Consider the following 19,920-nt stretch of genomic DNA (forward strand, 5'->3'; position numbering starts at 1 on the left):
ACTAATGCTTCCTTCATTTGTTATGTAAAAGTAGTATATAAACATTTACTGGGGTGGCTGTGGCTCAGGAGGCAGAGCAGGTCATCTACAAATCAGAAGGCTGGCAGTTTGATCACTGGTTTTCATTTTGAGTACACGGTGCCTCTGCTTTATGCAGCCTTTACATATTTAGATCAGGCAGCGTGACTATATGGTTAATACAATGCTTTGTAGTTAAACTCTTACAGGCTGTTTTTAAAGGGGTACAAATGGTTAAAGGAAATGAATCATAAATGCTCACAGAGCAAACTGCACAGTGCGTTGAAGGTGTTTTGATGATGACGATGGAGGGTATCACTTCTGGAAGTAATAACTCATTGTTTTACAGTTAATGTTACTTTAATGCAAGTAAGTACACGTTCAATGAGCTGTGCCTCAAGTACAACACCCGTAGAGCTTGATTCGTGCCTGTTAAAGGTAATAAACTTGAAGATTGTTGCACCTTGTGCCAGAAACTGCTCAGCTTAGCAGTACAAAACGTATTAGAGTGGCAAGAAGACTGCAAGAAAACAGTCAGTATAGTTCTGTATTCATATCTGGAGCATCACAATAATCCTGACAGTCGAATCCATTCTGTGCTTAATAAATCCTGTATTTGACAGCATTTGGATCCAGATAAGAATAAAAGCAGAAGTGCTCAGGATTTACACACAGTAGCTAAACATCAATCATATAAAAGGAGTTATTGGATTTTACTACATATCCTTAACTTATCCTTCTCAGACATGTTGTAATTAGAAGCTACTATTCACGGTATCCTGTGTGTTGTCCTGTGTGTGCAGATGACACCAGCCCTCCCAAGGATAAAGGGACATGGCGAAAGGGCATCCCAGGACTGATGAGGAAACCTTTCGAGAAGAAGCCATCTCCTGGAGTCACGTTTGGAGTGAGACTGGACGACTGTCCTCCTGCACAGACCAACAAGGTTCGGGCTGGTTTTATTCAGTGCACAAACCCAATGTTCTGCTCTGGAATGGGCCTTTTAAAACACGGTCCTCATTCCTCTGTGTTCCAGTTTGTGCCTCTGATTGTGGAGGTTTGCTGTAAGCTGGTGGAAGAGAGGGGGCTGGAGTACACGGGCATTTACAGAGTTCCTGGAAACAATGCTGCGATCTCCAACATGCAGGAGGAGCTCAATAACAAGGGCATGAATGATATCGACATCCAAGACGATGTGAGTGTCCTTTCATTGATCTGCTGCTGCTTTAATTAAACTCTCCTTGAAGTGCGTTTCCCTAATGGCCTGAAGTATTTTTAAAAGCTGCAGACTGACAGGTCTCTTTTCTACATCTTTGTACTCTGGCCAGTGATGGGTAAATCTTTAAAATGTAATATCTATTTATTGCAGAAGCTGGGTAAGCTTGTATTTCTGGATCACAAACATTATGCAGCAGCAGTGGAAGCTGTAGAAAACCATCATACTTGTTTTCCCAAATGAGCCTTTTGCTAAATTAATTGTGTTTTTGTACAGAAATGGAGGGACCTCAATGTGATCAGTAGTTTACTCAAGTCCTTCTTTCGGAAACTCCCCGAGCCCCTGTTCACCAATGGTAAGTTGATTCTTCTTGCCATCTAGTGGTTAAAAAGGAGAACTGTCATCTGTAAAAGTACTTTTACTTCTTCTTTTTTCGTCCTGCAGAGAGGTACTCAGATTTTATAGAGGCCAACAGGATAGAGGACCCAGTGGAGAGACTCAAAGTGCTGAAGAGACTGGTGAGTAGAAGTCGTTTTGTAACATTTAACCTCATTAAAATTACACAAAATGCAAGAAACTAAGATGTCAGACATTCAATTTGTGTTTTGTGTAATTTCTCTTTTCCTTACAGCTTCACGAGTTACCGGCTCATCATTACGAGACCCTCAAGTTCCTCTCAGCTCACCTGAAAACTGTGGCTGACAACTCTGAGAAAAATAAGGTATTTGTTGTTGTTGTCATTGTTGCTTTTGTTGTTTACATATTTTTGTTCTTGTCTGTAGTGTAATTTATAGTCTTATTATACAATTATGTAGACCCCTCTGTTCTGAGTTACTCAGTTTGGAGACAAACAAAAAAAAGAAAAAAACAACTTTTTTAAAAAAAAATGTCAGATGGAACCGAGGAACCTGGCCATCGTGTTCGGCCCAACTCTGGTGCGCACCACCGAGGACAACATGACCCATATGGTGACGCACATGCCCGACCAGTACAAGATAGTGGAGACGCTCATTCAAAATGTGAGTTTCAGTGTTGGGTCACTGATTCAAACATGCACACAAATTTTTATTTTCTCACGTTTATTTCGTGTCTTGCAGTACGATTGGTTCTTCACTGAAGATGGAAATGGAGAGCCAGTGGTGGGTACAGATGTTACTACAATAACATTGTTTTCTTCTCTAAATACTAAAACAAAAAAGGCAGTTTTGGTGAAGGGAGTTGGCAAAAAAAATGTAGATGGCAAAGAGAAAAAACACTGAATCAGTTCGAAAGCATTGATCAGTTTTTACTCAGTGAAAACAAAAACATTGCGGTTCAAAAACATGATTGGTGTTACTACCCAGCTCTGTTAGGAAGGAGGGAAGTAACATAAAACCAGATGGACGTGGCTCAGCCACGGTATTTATTGCTTAGAGGTTTTCCAAAGGCGAAGAAAAGAGGCAGACTGCAAGGGAAAGGAGGGTTTGTGGGTGCTGCTAAATCAAATAGAAAAGCAAAAAGTGGTAGGACAAAATTTTAGTGTTTTTTTTTTTTCTTCCACCACCAACAAATTGCTGGTGCCATTCTGTGGCTACTGGATGTGATTTTCAGTTGCATCCTGCAGAATCTGCCCACCATGATTTTCCTAAAAGAAACACTTTCATCTTTGTAATGCTTCGTTCTCCTATTGGTTGAAATGTGGAACCTCATCAGTGTGAAAGAAGTAACAGTACAACTGCAGCAATGCTTCCTACCCCAACTAAAACACTCTAGTAGCAACACCACTGTCCCTTGTGGTGTTTCTGAGTATTTCCCATGTGCTGTGTGCTACATGTGAGAAAGGACAGCTTTAGACTCCTGATGTTGTTCAGAGTACATGTTTGAAAATTGGTTTCAACTAACTTATGCAGCACCCAAGAAGTTAAGTATGTGTTCTTTCAAAGGATAGTTCACAGTTACAACAGCAAAGTTAATGGAAGAATGAGGTGCCCAACACCGAGCTGCATTCACTGAACATTGCTATGAAGTTGACCTGCTTTTTGATTGGACGTTGAATGAAGAAAATTAACAAACCAGCAAAAAACTGTTTTACCTTTTATGATGAAAGATACCCAAATCAAATCATTAACTTCTCCTTCCTCCTTTCAGACTGTGTCCCAGGAGGAGAGTGCAGTGGAGTCTCAGCCCCTCCCCAACATCGATCACCTGCTCACCAACATCGGCCGTACGGGCACATCGCAGGGTGAAGTATCAGGTAACACGCTGCATTTTGGCAGGCCAACTCTGTGGTGGGTTAACCTTTCTCTACCCTTTCACCGCTGAGCACTGTGGTCAAAGCTGGGAGGGACCGGTTGTGTTTAAGATTAGAAACAAATGTTGATGATGCTGCTTCTTCCCCAGGCCAAGCTTCCCCTTTTGCTCCTTTGGCTGTTGCCATTAGGAAGAATGGCTAACACTGAGTCCAAACAATGAATTCTCATTCTGGGACGTTACATAATGCCCTTTTGTCAGGTGTCTTTTGGCCCTGCTTTTGCAGTTCTGTAAACTTATTAGGTGTTAGGAATTAGGACATCGGTAAGGGTGGCAGTGTCAGAAATTACAAGCTTAACAGCACGATTATTGTGGTTGATGCCACTGTGGTTCGCATCCTGTTTTGAGCTTAGAAGACTTTTTATTACCTCAAACTGGGCTTTTGGGGGCCACATATTACATAACAAAAGTCTGAATTTTCATCTTAATTCTGACCATTTCAAGAACTTAACTTCTGTAAATGAAACCCCACGTAGCTCACCTGGTAAAAAAACATCTTTATTCCAATTTATTCCAAGTTTTGTGCACAGGGAAAAATCATGGATTGTCTTAATATTTATTCCTTGGTTAAGTTTACACCTCTTTAAAGATCCATTCGTTGATTCTATAACCCGGCACGCTACTGCGAAAGGACACCTTCTGCTGAGACACGCCAGCAGCTTTGACAAAACGGCATTATCTGACAGCCCCGATATGAGAACAGGCCGGTCCAAATCCCTGTGTGGGATTCAGTGGGCAATTTATTTGCATCCCCAAAAGGATGCAAAAAATTGCCTCCCTCCTTCATTTGCTTTAAAATCTATTCCTCCTTTTCGGTATATGCTAGCCTTTTAAGCAGTTCTTTTTAAACAACCTTCTGCCCTTTTTGGTACCCCCATTTCCCCCTCTTTTTCCTGCCTACTGTTGCACTAATACGGCATGTTCTTTGGCACGTCAGAACTAGATGTTTTTACAGTAAAAGGCGACCTCTGATTCCTCTGTCTCTAGTGAGGCTCTGTCGGGTGTCCTAACGGCTTTCCCAGCATTCACACATACTGATCTTGACACAGGCCAAGTGGGAGGAGTCTATCACACCATGATGTCACTGATGGACTCTATAATGTCTGTGATGGACAGCTGGAACTGTAGGAAGAAGGAGGATTGTTGCCCGCAGTGTAGCTGCCTAGTCTGCAGGAACCCGCAGCTCTATTAAGAAATGCCAAAGAGAGAGAAGAAAACAAAACAAACAAACAAACAAAAAAGTTAATCAAAGAAAGCTTGATGAAAAGGGGAAGCGAAGCGGCAACACGGTACTGTACGGTGTCCGGTTTTCTATCAGAGTATACCTAACACAGGCCGGTGCTACTGTCTGAAAGGCTCTCCGCTGTCTCTCCTCACTGTCTCGCAAGCTTGCCAACAGGAGAGATAGCATGGTACGGTTTCTACGTCACTGGTCAGTGTGCACCTGCATATTGTGCCTCCATCTGTATTGTAAGGGGTGTATAGGGGGGCTTGGCTATGTCACACAAACACAAATTTTAGCTAAGGGATGCTATGAGTGACAGATTGCAGAGCAGGTGAGGACTGATTATAGGTTTTCCTTGCTGACACACTCATTCTCATGTAGTGTCCTCTCTTCTCATATAGCTAGCCCCTCTGTGACCCCCCCGTCACCTTCATTTCTTTTTTTCTTTATTTGGTTTCTTCCATAGATGTTTTTTGTCATCACTGTGTCAATGTGTCTGAGACCTCATATCATCTCACACTGCTTCATTGGCAAATTTGGTATCAACCTGTTTTGACAGAAATGGATCGGTGACATTGATCTCCAGTTAGAAGCTTAAACCATATTTGTTATTTTAATACTGAAGTTTAATTTTAGGCTTTTTTTAAAATAAGGTTGACAGTTACAAAAAAACATGGCTAGGAAAAGGGCTGTCACATCATTAGATTGTCATTGTACAAATATTTGTGCTAAAAAGCTTCATGACAACATTATTGCAATATCTGGAAAATCAGAAAAAGAATATTCAGATCATTCAAATTATTTGCAACTTTGTTTATTATGTGTTTATTTCCTTTCTGGCAAACGAATCTTAGTCAGAAAAAAGAAGCTATGACGACGTGTCTCCAAAATCTCTATATACTGTGGTTTTATCATAGACTGTATGTAAAAGATGGAAGCAACCGCTTCTGTTGACTTTTAAGGTTCTGTGTAAAACATGAACTGGGAATTTAGACTTTCACCTTAAACTTGACATGACGAGAGGTTTGGATCTCACTGAGGAACTGAAAATACTGCCCATTCATAAAATAGTGACCAGTCAGTCAAAATGAAGCCAGACTCTATTGTCCATTTTACGCTACATGAAATCATAATTTACTGTATGAACATCAGCTGAACACTGACTTTTTAAAGAAGCAATTTCAGTCTGTGCTTGCTATTTTAAAAGTACAGGTAATAGAAGCCTTTTTGGTGGCTCTTGCATTTTTTATATACAGTCTATGGGTTGTAGCTAGCTAGCAGTTACTGTGTCATCAGGAGGCAATCAACATTAATGTGCAGTGCTCCTAGCTGATATTCTAGCATGTGAATGATATGAACTGGGTCATCTACAGTAACAAATTACATGCTTTTTGGACAGTTTCACCTCTTCATGGCTTTGAAAATGATAGTAAACTCAAGTGTTTCTTAACCTAAAGAAACTTTTTAAAACCTAGTTGGATGATCTGAAAAGTAGCACAAACCACAGAGATTAAGACACGTGAGAGGTTGACACTTGCAGTGACAATTACAACAGAAGCATTTGTTCATAATTCTTACAGTGCAGCCCAAGAAATTGTTGAAAGTATCAGGAGAAATCCTCATATGTGGCCACTACCAATTTTTTTTTCTATCAGAAAATGCTACCACAGGACCACGGTTTCATTCCTGGATAACAAATCGATCACCATCCTCGTGTTGCATGGCACGTCATCTGCCCCGCTGCTGTTCGTTGCAAAAGTTGCACTCAGAATCACCAAGATGAGCTTTGATGGAAATAGCCATCAGCATCTTCTGTGGGTTTTCTGACACCCTCTGGTCTACACTTAATTAGGAAACAATGTCATGTCACATGTCATGTCACATGTCACACATACAGACGTGGACCTGAGTGTAACGCTGAGCTCATCTGTCCCCGTGTGCAGCATGGCCTGTTGTCCGCTTGTGTTTGCTCTCACCTCTCATCGGTCTCGTGTTTTTCATCATGCTTCTTCTCATCAACATGGTTCTTTCTCCTCCTTTGTTTCCTGTCACACTCATTTCCACACGTTTAACCCCCTCTGTGTGCTCACCTGTGTTGTTAAATCATCTAACGTGTCTCTCTTTTTCTCTTTTACCTACAGATTCCCCAACTAGTGACTCGGCTAAATCAAAGGTGAGTGTGTGTCTCCAGTGTCTGATGGTGTGAGATGAGAGGAGGTAGGAAGAGAACAGATGATATAAACTTACTGCTGAAGGCATTTTCACCTAATTTAATTTATAGCAGCATCTTGTTTACTTGTTCTGATTTTCTGCCTTATTCCTGAACAGTGAAAAAGACTAATTTGTGGTACTCACAACACTACTAGAATACATATAAGAAGTTAAACAGCAACATCTGCAATGTTCTCATTAAGAGACAGATGTGATGCTGGACTTTGTTTTATGGTTCAAAGACAGCCTGTCAAAAAATAAGGAACGTTAAAAAGATAATTTGGTGTTAAATACCAGAGGATCAGAAAGAAAGATTGTAAACACAAAACTTAAACAAATGACTGACCACAAAATTTGTTTGGCGTTTGAAAACATGCACGATTGCTGCCACAGGGTGCAGGGATTTTGTACTTCAAAACACCCACAGACCTCACTGTGAACAGTTTTCACTCATCTGTTGCTACACACTGGGCCTCATTCACAAAAATTAAAAGATCACGTGGTCCCTGTCCTCCACCTGCTTCTTTCATTTTCTTCTAGTTGTGGTTCAAAGGGCTCCACATCTGTTATTGCAGCCCAGCTCTCTCAGTTTACCCGAGGAGGAGGTGTGCCGCTTCCGGCTTTCATTCACCAAAGTCTTCCTTTTTTGCATTTTGCAAGTGTTCCGTTTTACAGCAACTTCATTGATTTCTCAGTAGTTTCTGGGAAAATCTTTGTCCTGGTGAATAACAAAAAAGTTCACTATGAATCTGATGGTAATTCAGAATATTTGTCTGGACATACAAGTGATTGAGGCCCATTGTGTATTCTCAGTGCTGTGACCACACATTATTTGACCCTCACATCCACAGTGAAAACGAAACAATTTCCATGGTTAGATGGTCAGCGAGTTGGAGCCATAAAGGCTGCTGTGCATCAAGTCTTTCATGAAGTCCTTCTCGGGGACACCCTGGATTAAAAACTTGTGGCTGAGGAACTTGGGAGTGTTCAACAGCTTGTTAGGATGTAGGAGGGAAAAAAAGGCAGATGCTTTCCATCATTGCACTGCTGTTCTCTTCAGCTTCAGCCGCGCTTCAGTTCATGCTGTGCTGCTGCTTCTGCTTCTGCTTTAAAGCCAGCATGAATCAGTACTGTGCTCCCTGTTTATGATGCTGCTAATGTCCCTCTTTCTGTCTACTTGTTTGTCTGGTGCTTCATGGGAACAGGTGGAGTACAGACTTGAGGAAAGGGGTTGGGGTTAAAAGTTTCTGTGTCGTCTTTTGTGTTTCTTAGATTCAGCAGTGCTCATTTTGTTCTTCTTGTGCTCTCTCTTTCTGTTCCCCTCTCCTCTGTGCAGGGTTCCTCGGGGAAGGATCAGTGCAGCAGAGACCTCCTGGTCTCCTCCATCTTTGCTGTAGCCAGCCGCAAAAGAAAGAAGTCAAGGGAGAAGCCGCAGCCTAGCAGCTCAGACGATGATCTGGATTCTGTATTCCTCAAGAAGGAAATCCTTGGCCAGAAGCCAAACCAGCAGACCGAGGCACAGGGCGAGACTCGTCCCAGCCCTAACACCAAACCCAGCACGAAGCAGCAAGCACGGACAGAAGAGAGGAAGGAGAACGGGAGGACAGTGGAGCTCACACCTAAAGCTAAGAGAGAGCACCGAAACTCTTTATTCCTGAGGGAGAAGATTACCCCCAGACGCTCCTCGCCTTCACCTTTACCTTCCCCAAAGATTTCCAACTCTCCCAACATCAGCTACCAAACAGCTCCTCAGGGAAAATCCTCATTGTCAGACCCTCCGTCCCAGCTTGATGAAAACACCTCAGACCTTGGGACCATGAGCTCTGGAGCATCAGTGCCACGATCCAGACCGAAAAAGTGGATTGCGGGAGTGTCCCCTGACCTGCCAGCAGGAGCCGCTCTGGGAGCAGGTGCGGGGGCGTCCGCTGGCGCAGAGGTGAGCTCTATCACCTCTGACTACTCCACCACCTCCTCTATCACGTTCCTGACTGGAGCGGAATCAAGCGTGCTGAGTCCAGAGCTGCAGGGTGGCGAGGAGGCAGATGATGAGCGCAGTGAGCTCATCAGCGAGGGACGACCGATGGAGACAGACAGCGAGAGCGACTTTCCAGTTTTTGCTCCAGGCGGCGGCAGCAGCCAGTCCACACCCTGCCCAGCGCAAAGTCAAGAAAAGGCAGAGGCCAAAGGGGGCAGTGCTATCGAAGGGGGCACCTCACCAAAACTGGAAGCACGGCGGCTCTTCCCAACACACCGCATGATCGAGTGCGATACCCTCTCAAGAAGGTGGTCCCTGAAACAGAAAACAGACAGTGAATCATCAGTCGAAGGGGCTGCTGGCAGCGGGGAGCGAAGCGAGGGCAGGGCGGAGTCTTCCAGCCGGTTGTCTCGAGTCCTGGAGGTGATGAAAAAGGGCCGATCCACGAGCAGCCTCAGCTCTTCTTCGCGCAGTGAGTCAGAGCGATCCGAACCAGCCTGGCACCTTAAGATCACAGAGAGGCTCAAGTTTAGGCTACGAACGTCCGCTGATGACATGTTTACTCAGAAGAACCGATCTCCCGACGGTCGCAGTAAGAAAAAGAACATCCGACGAAGGCACACCATGGGTGGGCAGAGAGACTTCGCAGAGCTGGCAATCATCAACGACTGGCGGGAGCAGGGTGGGGTGGACCAGGCGGCTGAACTCTCAGCTCTAGACCCCCTGAGGCCTAGATGCTCCTCTCAGGACTTATCCATTCGAGACTGGATTGCGAGGGAGCAAAGCAGAGGCTCCGAGCCAAGCGTCGAGGTTGCGCCCAAAGCGGTGCCTGAGGATGATCACGCAGAAGTGCATGAAGAAAGACCTCCCGAAAGACCTCCACCTCCACCGCCTTCGGATTCCCCTGGGGCTCAGCCTCCAGCCGGGGAGCACATTAACGGCAGAGGGCTGCAAAGCAAAAACAAAGGCTCCTTAGGGGACGACGCTCACCCACACAAACTCTCTGGAGCGCAAGTTGTCCGCTCACGGTTCTACCAGTATCTGTGAAATGGAAAACAAAAAACAAAACCGGGATGAATGTGTACGTGTATGAATGTGGGTATTTTAGCTGAGGTTACTGCACAATATTTTTTCTACAAAGTATACTTTATGTATCTACTGTACATACTTATTATGATTGTTACTGGAATTCGACTGAAGAGATGTCTAACACAGACTTTTCTCCTGTAAGATCGAACCCAACGAGTGCAAGAATCTGACTTTAATAGGACACGATGACAAATATAAGGGTCAACTCGAGTATTACTGAGGAAAGCAGGTGCAAGAGTTTTTTTTAATAAGGAATCATGACTCAGTTCTTCCTCTTTGGAGCGGTATGAAGAATGTATTACACTTTTTGGACTAACATGAGTTGCTTGTGACAATAATGTCTTTTTCAAAACGGCATGTCTGTGTTTTTCTCGGCTGTACTTGAAGTACGTGGAAGTAACTGAGGGCTGCTTTCTGAGCTGAGTGCTGTGGGAAGTTTATTTTTTTCTTTTTATGTTTCTTGTCGTTTTATTTTGTATTTTCACAGCACACTCACAACAGCCAGATATTAGCTTGAGGAACTGGGGGATTATTATAGTTTTATGAAATAAAAGACTGAGAAAACAGTAATAAAAGCTGATACTACAGTATGTAATGCTTGGTACAGTAGTTTTGTGAAGGTATAGTCCAAAAAGTGAGTTTTTACATACGAAAAAAAAGTGCCTCTTTTATTTGTTTTGTTTTTAAACTGTTTTTATGGATGGTTGGAAACACAAGGAGGGTTGTTTTTTTTCTTTTAACCTCACAGGCATTCCAGATTTTATCCTGTTTTTAGTTAAACTCACAGCAGCATCGGAGCAACATCGGATTTTTATCGCGGTAATGTTTCATTATAGTTTTATTTCAGTTCCCCCCCCCCCCCCCCCCCCCCCCCCCGGGTTTTGCAGTAAAAATTGAACGGGTGCTTTAAAAAGCTGGGAGAAAAAAAATATGTTTGAAACTGCATGAGACAATGTTTGCTGAAGAGTGAACATCTCGCCCGTGTTTACAGAAAAACATGGGCGCAACACCACGTCCTCCCCTCAACAAACACTGGAAATAAATAACCTTTATTTAGACCCTCGTCTCTTTGGCGTCATTGTTGTTATTCTCAGAAAACATCTGGGAAGAATAATAGACCAGATTTTTTTTTTGTCCAAACAAATATATTTATTACAATAAATCGCATATGTTTTTATCAAAGCATTGTGTTGCTCTTCAGATTTGTATGCTTGCATCACGTTGAAATATTACAACAGCCTGATTTAAATCACAACAATCATGACAGCTGTTGTAATGCAACACCAGCTTCAAAGCTCAGGAATATACAATGATCTCTTGGCTTACTTTCCTGCTTTAAACAGATGGGGTGAAACTGACAGGGATCGTAGACAAATGTTTCTTAATTTTGATGCCTTCAAGATATAAAATTCTGCCTCATTCCAAGAAGTTTAAATAGAAATCTGAGATCAGGTCATGTGCTGCAAACAATATGAAGCATAAATAGTTGCAGAAATAAACAAATTACAAATAACTGACACAAAAAACTTACTGCTCTTGTAATTTACAGCCAAAGTTTGTAGATTTTCCTGTTTTATAACAAAAGTCATAATTAGGGTGGCAAACCAGAGGCTCGGGGTCCAGAAGCAGCCCACAGAAAGAAAGGCTTTGGAAAATGGGAAGGAGGGTTTTACAACTTTTCCTACTGATGAAGACCTCATCATTGGCCACTCATACTAAACAAAAGTAATTTAGTAAAGAGAAAAGTTCCTGTTTTTCCACCAACTTTTTCCTGTAGTTTTATAAATTGATTCAAAATATTAAATGTCAAAGAGCCATGCTGACAGATTGCTTTCATTAACTACAGTAACTTTTCTTAAAAAAGCAGAAAACCTGAGACGTATGCTGAAATTCAGTTAAATAATTAGCAACATGAATTATCATATTAAAGATTGTATCTTTTAAAAATAGGAATGTATATTTTTATATTTTTATTCTCAACTCTTTTATATGACCTAATCCTACAGAATAAAACAGAATGAAATTGTAGGATAAGTTGCACAGTAAACCAAAAGGATCTGATGAATTTTAATTTTTTTGATTTTTCTATTTTTTCTTCTGAAAAGAACTACTTTCTTTTCTGGCCCATCTTTTGTTTTCTCTTCCATTATTAGTTGGGAAGAACTAATTTGGAAAGTGAAGCTGTTCGCGGAGCATGAATTTCAACAAGTAAAACACCAGAAGAGCTAAATGAATAAATGAAAACACAAAGGATACTGTAGAATGACCACTCGGTAGCTTTCCTTATCAGCAGCTCAGCATCCATCACTTAGAACAACACAACAACGGGTACGACAGCTAGGAATAAACTACTAGACAGCCCTGCCGCAAAAGCATATCATATGGCGTAAATCCACAATACCCTACGGCTCAATGTAGGCACTAACATAACCCAGTATATGACAGATACTACTTAGCTCTCTGCTTTTGTAATGATCAGAGCTGATCAGAGTAAAGGTTTGAATGGGTGTCATTACCCTGTCTTACTTGGCTAGTTAAAAATCTACTTATGTGATTAAAATCAGAATAAAGTTATATTAACAAATACAGCATGAAAACTGGTTTAGAGGATTAAACTGCTCCTGAAGAATTTCTTTTTTTATTTTACTCATTTTTTACTAGAGTGAGATGGAGTTTGTTTTCATTATGAAGGACATTTTCATATTTACTCTAATGCCTCGCGATTGTTTTTTTTCCTTTCTTCTTTTTTTAAACCTAGAATTAGAAGGGTGGAGTTTAGGACGCAGATACAAATGACACAAATCTCGCTCATTTCTTGATATGTGTTATAAATAAATAAGTAAATAAATAAATAATGGCTTATTAAATGTCGTTTCCCATCACAGTACGGCAGTACTCACGGTATCCATGGCAACTCTATACTTCCTGTTTCTGGGTGACATACCAATCAGCCTCACACTTCCGTAATCAGCATACATAAGCGTGTTGAACAATTCAAAATACATAAAAGTAAACTCCATTATGAGGAAGAAGCGAATCAGAGCTGACAACATCAATCCTGTGGGGTCTGAATGGATCCTTTACTACACTGACACAGCAAGGCAATTAGCATATTTTGCTTTATTATTATTGATTGTATGTTTTGCAAAAGACGGAGCCTTGCCCTGTCATTGCACCAAATCATCAAAAGCTGCAATAACCATGAACCAAGATGCACAATTGTCACGGTCCTTCCACATAAAGCGCACATAAAGCTCTGCTTCGCGTGACGTAACGTAAAGGCGAGCCCGTGTTTTTCCGTAGAGCTGGAGACATTCACTTTATGCAAGCCTCCACCTGACCTGACGCCTGTGCACCGCTCAGGTAAGACAGAGTTATTTACTTTAATAAACGAAACGAAAAGAGCACCTATCTGAAAGTGGAAGATGGCATGCGTTTATTTGGCAAGGTTTTTTTTTTTTTTGGTTTTGTTTTGTTTTATTTATTCAATTTTTAGATAACAAAACAAAAGATTATTTTCTACGGTTTGATCTTCTTTTCTTCTCGTTGGTTTAACCGTCCGTTGTCTTAGATGAGAGTTTACTGTGATTTTTCTTTAATAATATTATGGAATCCCGTCTTTGGATATATTTCAAATATTTGCATTCTTGTTACATAGCACTGAGAAGAAGCAGCACCTGAGTCCCACAGGAATTTGTTACGTGACACCAGAAGAACAGGTGTAACAGGTGCGACAAACAACCTGTTTGCTGTCCGAAACTAAAACACCGAGCAGCAGAGATTTTCTCAAGTAAAATAAAGTAAAACAATGCAAACAATTACAAAAAAGCAAGTATTGTGTATACATGGTGTCTACCATTGAAAGTTAAATTCTTTTTACAAAACAATCATGTTTAAAACATTTACTTAACTTTGAAAGCTTTTAAACTACTAAAAACAGCCATGCTGTTTTGTGTTAAAACAATACCCTGAACCTGACATTGGCTGGACTCTCACTAATACTACTTTCTGTTTTTAAACCACATTAAGTCAGGGTAACATTCAACCCTGACTCTTACATGACACATTCCTGCTTTATTTAAGCAAACCCAGTTCTTGTAAAAATCAAGCACACATACTAGTAGAATACTGCCTCCATGTGGTTGAAATTTTCATTACACTTGAGAGATTATTAGGCTCTTTGGCCTAGATTGAGTGGAGTGAAGCTGCCACTCCTCCACATTGGGAAGAAGTCAGCTCAGGGGAATATTGAGAAGTTCAATATGTAGCCCACTAAATTCTGTTAAATAAATAAATAAATAAATAAATAAACCTCAATCATACACTGTGAAAAATTGCTGAACCCTTTTGTGGTGATCTTCATGATGGTGTAATTTACAGCCCACAGCACATTTAAACAGACAAACATTTTTACATTCCAGATCTAAAAAACAACGACAACACAGTTTCAAAATAAATGAAAGCTGAAAAGTGTGTTATGTCGTGTTAGCTAATTATTGTGGAAAGTAAAATCACAGTGATTTCGACAACATGGGTTCAGAAATTTCAAACTGATTCATCCCGTAAATCACAAGACACTGTGCTCACCTGCATAAGCTCCCTTTGTAGGATAAAATTATTGGTAGTAGATGTCAGCCATTTAAGCCAAAACCAATTACCAATAAGAATAATTATCATAAGAATATGCTTTAAAACATGTCAGCTAGTGCAGCTGTTTACATCATGAGAGTTTTCAATAATAGATGTAGATTGTACCACCTGTTAGCTAGCTGTGTACACAAAGGTTTTATAATCTAGGGTCAATAGTTTTGGTCAAGTGTTCACATATATCTCTTCGTCTGTTGCTTTATATCTTATAAACCTGGGGCCCGGCTGTTTGCAGTGTTATTCAATCAGTACTCTTGTGAACATACAGTGCTGTGAAAAAAGTATCTGGCCCCTTCCTGATTTCTTAACTTTGCACATTTGTCACACTTAAATGTTTCACAGAAAGTAAAGTTTATTATTAACTAAAGATAACTTGATTAAATACAAAATGCATTATCCAGACATGATTACTGCCAGAGCAGTTGAATCAAGAAATTACTTGAATAGAATCAGTTAAAAGATCTCGAAAAGCAACACGTCATGGCTCGATCTAGAGCAACTCAACGGAAGATGAGAAACAAAGTCATTGACATGCCATCATCAGTCTGCAAAGGGTTACAATGCCACATTGAGACCATTATCCACAAATGAGGAAAACTTGGAACACTGGTGAATCTTCCCAGGTTAAATTAGTCCAAGATCACTGACTCACCCAGGAGCTCACAAAAGAACCCATGACAACATCTAAAGAACTCCAGGCCTCACTTGCCTCAGATAAGGTCAATGTTGCTGATACAGTTACAAAAAAAAAGTCTGGACAAAAATAGCATCCATGAGAGACTTCCAAGGCAAAAATTACTGCTGAACAAAAAAGAACACATTTACCCCCCAAAAAACCCATCATGATTCCCAAAACTTTTAGGAAAATATTCTGTCCACTGACAAGACAAAAAAATGAACTTTTTGGAAGTCTTGTGCCTTGTTATGTCAGATCTAAAACTAACAAAGCTTTTTATAAAAAGAAGATCATACTAACATTCTAACCCAATTCTGCTCTCTAGCAGAAAATCCCGAAGGATAATGTCTGACCATCAGTTTGTGCCCTGACGCTCAAAAACACTTGGGTTATACTTAAGACAATGATCTGAAACAAACCAGCAAGTCCACCTCTGAATGGCTCAAAAATATAAAGAAATAAATAAATGAAGGTTTTGGAATGGGCTACTTAAAATCTGACTGAGATGCTTTGGCATGACCCTAAACAGGGCTGTTTGCGCTCAAAACTCTCCAGCGTGGCTGAATATAAAAAATTCTGCAAAGAAGAGTGGGCCAAAATCCTTCCAAAGTGTATGAGAGACTCATTGCCAGTTATCACAAACACTTGATATGCAGTTCTTGCTGCCAAGGGTGACACAATCCGTTCTTAGGTTAGTGTTAGAGAGTTATCTCTGGGATGCTGGTGTGATAACTCCCTGAGGACAAGGACTCCGATCAGAGAGTGGGGCCCAGAGAGTGCTTTCCAGATATACTTTAATGAACATTAACTGATTCAACAGCAGGCCAGTAGTACAGCAATTGGCATACTCAGTGAGAGTATGTGAGTGGTTCTAAATAACAAGAAAACAGGGAGAAAATTACTTTTTAACATAGAGCCAGATAGATCTGAACATTTTTTTCCCCTTAATAAATTAATTTACCATTTAAAAAATGGATTTCGGTATTTCCTGCAAATACTGCACTGTACAGCCTGCTGTATTAAACTGCCAGTGGACAAAATGGATGAGCTGTAGGTGCAACTCTTGTGTAACATACCTTATCATATCCTAAAGGAACCATGTCTGCTGTCTACCTTCTCCTCCTGCTGGTCCCCACAATCTCGGCTCAGACTTTTCGCTTTGGTGCCTGCCCTACTCCGAAGGTGCAGTCTAACTTCAGCCTTCAGCTGGTGAGCACAAACAGTATTCTGTATACATACATACAAAGTAAGCAAAGAGCTGTACAGAAATGATTGTTCATCTTTATTTACAGTACCTGGATAAGTGGTATGAGATTGAGAAGCTGCCTGCTTCTTTTGCCAGAGGACAGTGCATTGAAGCGAATTATTCCGTAAGGAAAGATGGGACCATCCGAGTCTTGAACTCTCAGGTTTTGTAAGTAGTAAGCAACTTGTGGTTTGCTAAAGGAAAACACCACTTTAATTGTAACAGGTGATAACATAGCAATTGATTTTCATTATGTTTTTGCACGGACGACCAGTCCAGCCACTACACTTCTCCAGCCCGAACGACATTCCGATGTCATTGCTGTATATCCTGGTGGTGTGGATCAGTGAATCGATGTTTTATTATTGCACCTGTGTATTTGCTGTATCAATATGTACATCACTGAAAAAACAAACAAAGACAAAAAAACCTTTCACCAAACAAACCTCAATATTGGCAACAATGACGGGTATTTTTTTTCTCCCCTGCAAGGTGCAGTTCAGGGTGTGGATTTAACGTGTACACTAGGCACCTTTCTTCTTATGTATTGTACGAGGAGAATGAAAACAAACCTGAGTGACATGATTAACATCTTGACCCTGAACTGTTGACTGAAGGCTCGGTGGCGGCACACCTCATGTGGCGTTTGCTGTAATGACACAGGGTGCTTGCTCGTGCTGAACAGAAGTTTGCACAAAGGAAAGAGATTTTGTCTAATTTGCTGTAATTGATTGTGGTAACAAGTAATTTGCTTGATAAACTCATACAGTATCTGTGTGTCTCAGGGGTGGTAAAAGGGAGTTTTTAGAAGGGACAGCTGTGGTTCCAGACCGACAAGAACCAGCTAAGCTTGGAGTTTCCTTCTCGTATTGTAAGTATTTTGTTATCATCCCATTTAAATCATAAAGTACTCTATCATCATTAAAGGGCAAAAAAAGTACATAACTTATGGCATTTTTATTGGACCGCATTAAAAATGACCATAAAATCATTCTCTGTAGCGTTGGTAGAGATAGATTGTGGTTCTTTAGTGTAGTAGCTTAAATATTCACCTTGCAAGCAAAAGATTTGTGGTTTAATTCTAGGAGGGTTTGGGGGTGTGTCAGGATGAACAACTGGTGTAAAAACCTGCCAAATGAGACATGTGGAACCAGCTGCTGTGGGAGCCCTTTGTGAATAAGGGAACAGCTGGAAGTAGTTTCAGTGCCAGTGACCTCTCAGAAACAATTTGGTGCCCCTTATTTAGGGCTTTGAGAATGCCAGCAACCAAGAGATGGCAATGTCACGCCAAAAACTGAATATTAAAGATGGAAGGAGTAATCAAATGTTAGTGGTATACCATTTCACAACTTCAGGTTTAGCTGGCAAATTCATGTTTAAAAAAAAAAAACAAAAACAAAAAACTAAGAAACTCAGTCACCTTTTGGATCGGATGATAGCGCAGATCTGCAATTTGTAGCCAAGGTGCTAAGTGTCATCCATAACACTTCACACTAGGACACACACCACTTTAGTGCAAGCTGGAGATCATTAGTCAACAAGTCAGCAGGATAACAAATTCAAATTGGAGACATGATCCTGAGATGACCAAAGGTGTCACTGTATGCTCTGTTTGACATCTAAATGCAGCAAAGGGGCAATGTGGACCAAGATCTCACTGCAGCTGTATGGATCATTAGACCTCATATATAGTGGCTTTGTCATTTTACTTTTTATGGCTTTGTATTTGGAGTAATGTATATCATGTTGCATCAATTCTGCTTTACAAATCTAAATCATTTGCAAACTCACCCATATAAAAGTTTGCTATTGTCTGTATTTTATCTTTCTGTGGCTGTGCTTTCTGTTACCAGTTACACCCTATGGCCCATACTGGGTGCTGGAGACAAACTACACCAACTACACCATTGTGTACTCCTGCACAGACATTCTGCGCATATTCCACGTTTACTACGCCTGGATTCTCGCACGGTCACCCTCCCTGCCTCCAGAGACGGTGCATTACGCCAAGCAGTTGCTGACTGATAAAGGAATCGATATTTCCAAGATGACGCCCACATATCAGAGCTGTGGAAATATTTAGGAACTGACAGAGAGGTTCATTCATTAAAGGGTTTTTCTGTTTGTAGAACTAATTATTTATCCTACCAGCCATGAAATCATAGTACATCTGTTACATTGTTGTTTCTTTTTATTTCATCATTGTTTTCATCATTTTAATTTTGTCATTTGATTACAAAGTGAATGGATTAAAGTAATATTTTGAGATAAAATTCATTTGATAATTAAAACATTTATATAGTACATATTCTTGCAAAGAATTAAATACTAAATCTGTAAAAAAGTGATTGGTTTGCATAGTAATTAGTCAACGAAAATAGCAACATCCTTTTTATATTCTATCTATAGTGCATCTTTTATTATTTACAACAATGAGCAAATCAAGCTGTTCTTGGTGATGGAGGGAAAAAGAAACTGTGGATCTGTTCTACTTAAATTAGAGCTGTTTTTTTTCCCCATTTGAACTGGAAATAATCTATTGAACATGCAGTCCTGTCTCACAGTGATGCAATAAATGATTCTATGTGCAACTTTAAATACTGATGAAATTAATCAGAATTCACTGATGAGTGGGTGACAACATCAACACTGTGCAGTGACAAAGAAGGTGAGAAACTAAGTGTACTCCTACTGTGACTTTCTGTACTCTTACAGGGTCTTCTCAGGAGTTGACATTGCAGCAAATTCACTCCAAAGCCAGACTGTGCATTGCTCAGAGAAACTGCAAAAAACCCAAGAGCTACTCGTCAAATTCTACAGGCCTCATTTAGCGTTACGGTCCTGGGTCGGTGACCTGGTGTTTTGAGTCTTGTACTTTTGTTTTCTTAGGATGGTTGTGTTTTGAGTTTTTGGTTTCCTGTCCTGTTTCTGTGCCCCTTCCTGTGTTCCACACGTCTGTTTTATTTTGAATGCTCTGCCCTATCTGCAGTGTGTCTAGTTTTGGTTTTCCTCATCTCGTTTTTTGTCCGATTACCGGTAGTCCCAGCTGTGTTTCCACCTGTTTCCTATCTCCTCGTTTTCCATCCTGTGTATTTTAGTTCTCAGTCTTTACCCGCTGTGCTGTGTGTTTTGTCGGCCAGCCTGTCTGTTTAGTTTTCAGTTTAGTTATGGTATTCAGCAATAAAGTCTCTGAGAGTCGGCACTTTGGGCCCTATCTTGCCTGCACACAGCCCTCATATGTTAAATGTTAATGTTCATGACAGGAAAAAAAAAGATACTGAACTAATAGGACTTTTTGGGAATGGGTGCTAGGAGAAAGCCTCTTCTC

At 40.7% G+C, this 19,920-nt stretch overlaps 2 protein-coding genes across 9 annotated transcripts in view; both read left to right on the forward strand.

Moving 5' to 3' along the window:
* arhgap21a (Rho GTPase activating protein 21a) overlaps positions 1–11,081 on the forward strand; it is a 101,671-nt gene extending 90,590 nt beyond the window's left edge. For all 7 annotated transcript variants that reach the window (XM_026180094.2, XM_080306111.1, XM_026180092.2 and 4 more), the window contains 10 exons: positions 822–964; positions 1,055–1,213; positions 1,511–1,589; positions 1,679–1,752; positions 1,866–1,955; positions 2,128–2,253; positions 2,332–2,373; positions 3,362–3,467; positions 6,890–6,921; positions 8,296–11,081. In XM_026180094.2, coding sequence (XP_026035879.2) covers positions 822–964; positions 1,055–1,213; positions 1,511–1,589; positions 1,679–1,752; positions 1,866–1,955; positions 2,128–2,253; positions 2,332–2,373; positions 3,362–3,467; positions 6,890–6,921; positions 8,296–9,981 — 2,537 coding nt within the window. In that variant the 3' untranslated portion in view covers positions 9,982–11,081. The remainder of the gene's footprint in view (positions 1–821; positions 965–1,054; positions 1,214–1,510; positions 1,590–1,678; positions 1,753–1,865; positions 1,956–2,127; positions 2,254–2,331; positions 2,374–3,361; positions 3,468–6,889; positions 6,922–8,295) is intronic.
* A 2,127-nt stretch (positions 11,082–13,208) lies between these two features.
* Positions 13,209–19,190, forward strand: LOC113029294 (apolipoprotein D-like). 2 transcript variants are annotated; one of them, XM_026180097.2, is made up of 6 exons: positions 13,303–13,386; positions 13,682–13,751; positions 16,440–16,555; positions 16,639–16,760; positions 17,378–17,463; positions 18,446–19,190. In XM_026180097.2, the coding sequence occupies exons 3-6, from the start codon at positions 16,445–16,447 to the stop codon at positions 18,673–18,675; spliced, it is 549 nt and encodes a 182-aa protein (XP_026035882.1). In that variant the 5' UTR covers positions 13,303–13,386; positions 13,682–13,751; positions 16,440–16,444; the 3' UTR covers positions 18,676–19,190. The 2 variants fall into 2 exon arrangements, with proteins under 2 accessions (XP_026035883.1, XP_026035882.1); XM_026180098.2 differs by lacking the exon at positions 13,682–13,751 and having other exon boundaries at positions 13,209–13,386.
* Positions 19,191–19,920: the final 730 nt, after the last annotated feature.

The sequence above is a fragment of the Astatotilapia calliptera genome, chromosome 9, assembly GCF_964374335.1.
Source record: "Astatotilapia calliptera chromosome 9, fAstCal68.1, whole genome shotgun sequence".
Taxonomy (NCBI): Eukaryota; Metazoa; Chordata; class Actinopteri; order Cichliformes; family Cichlidae; genus Astatotilapia; species Astatotilapia calliptera.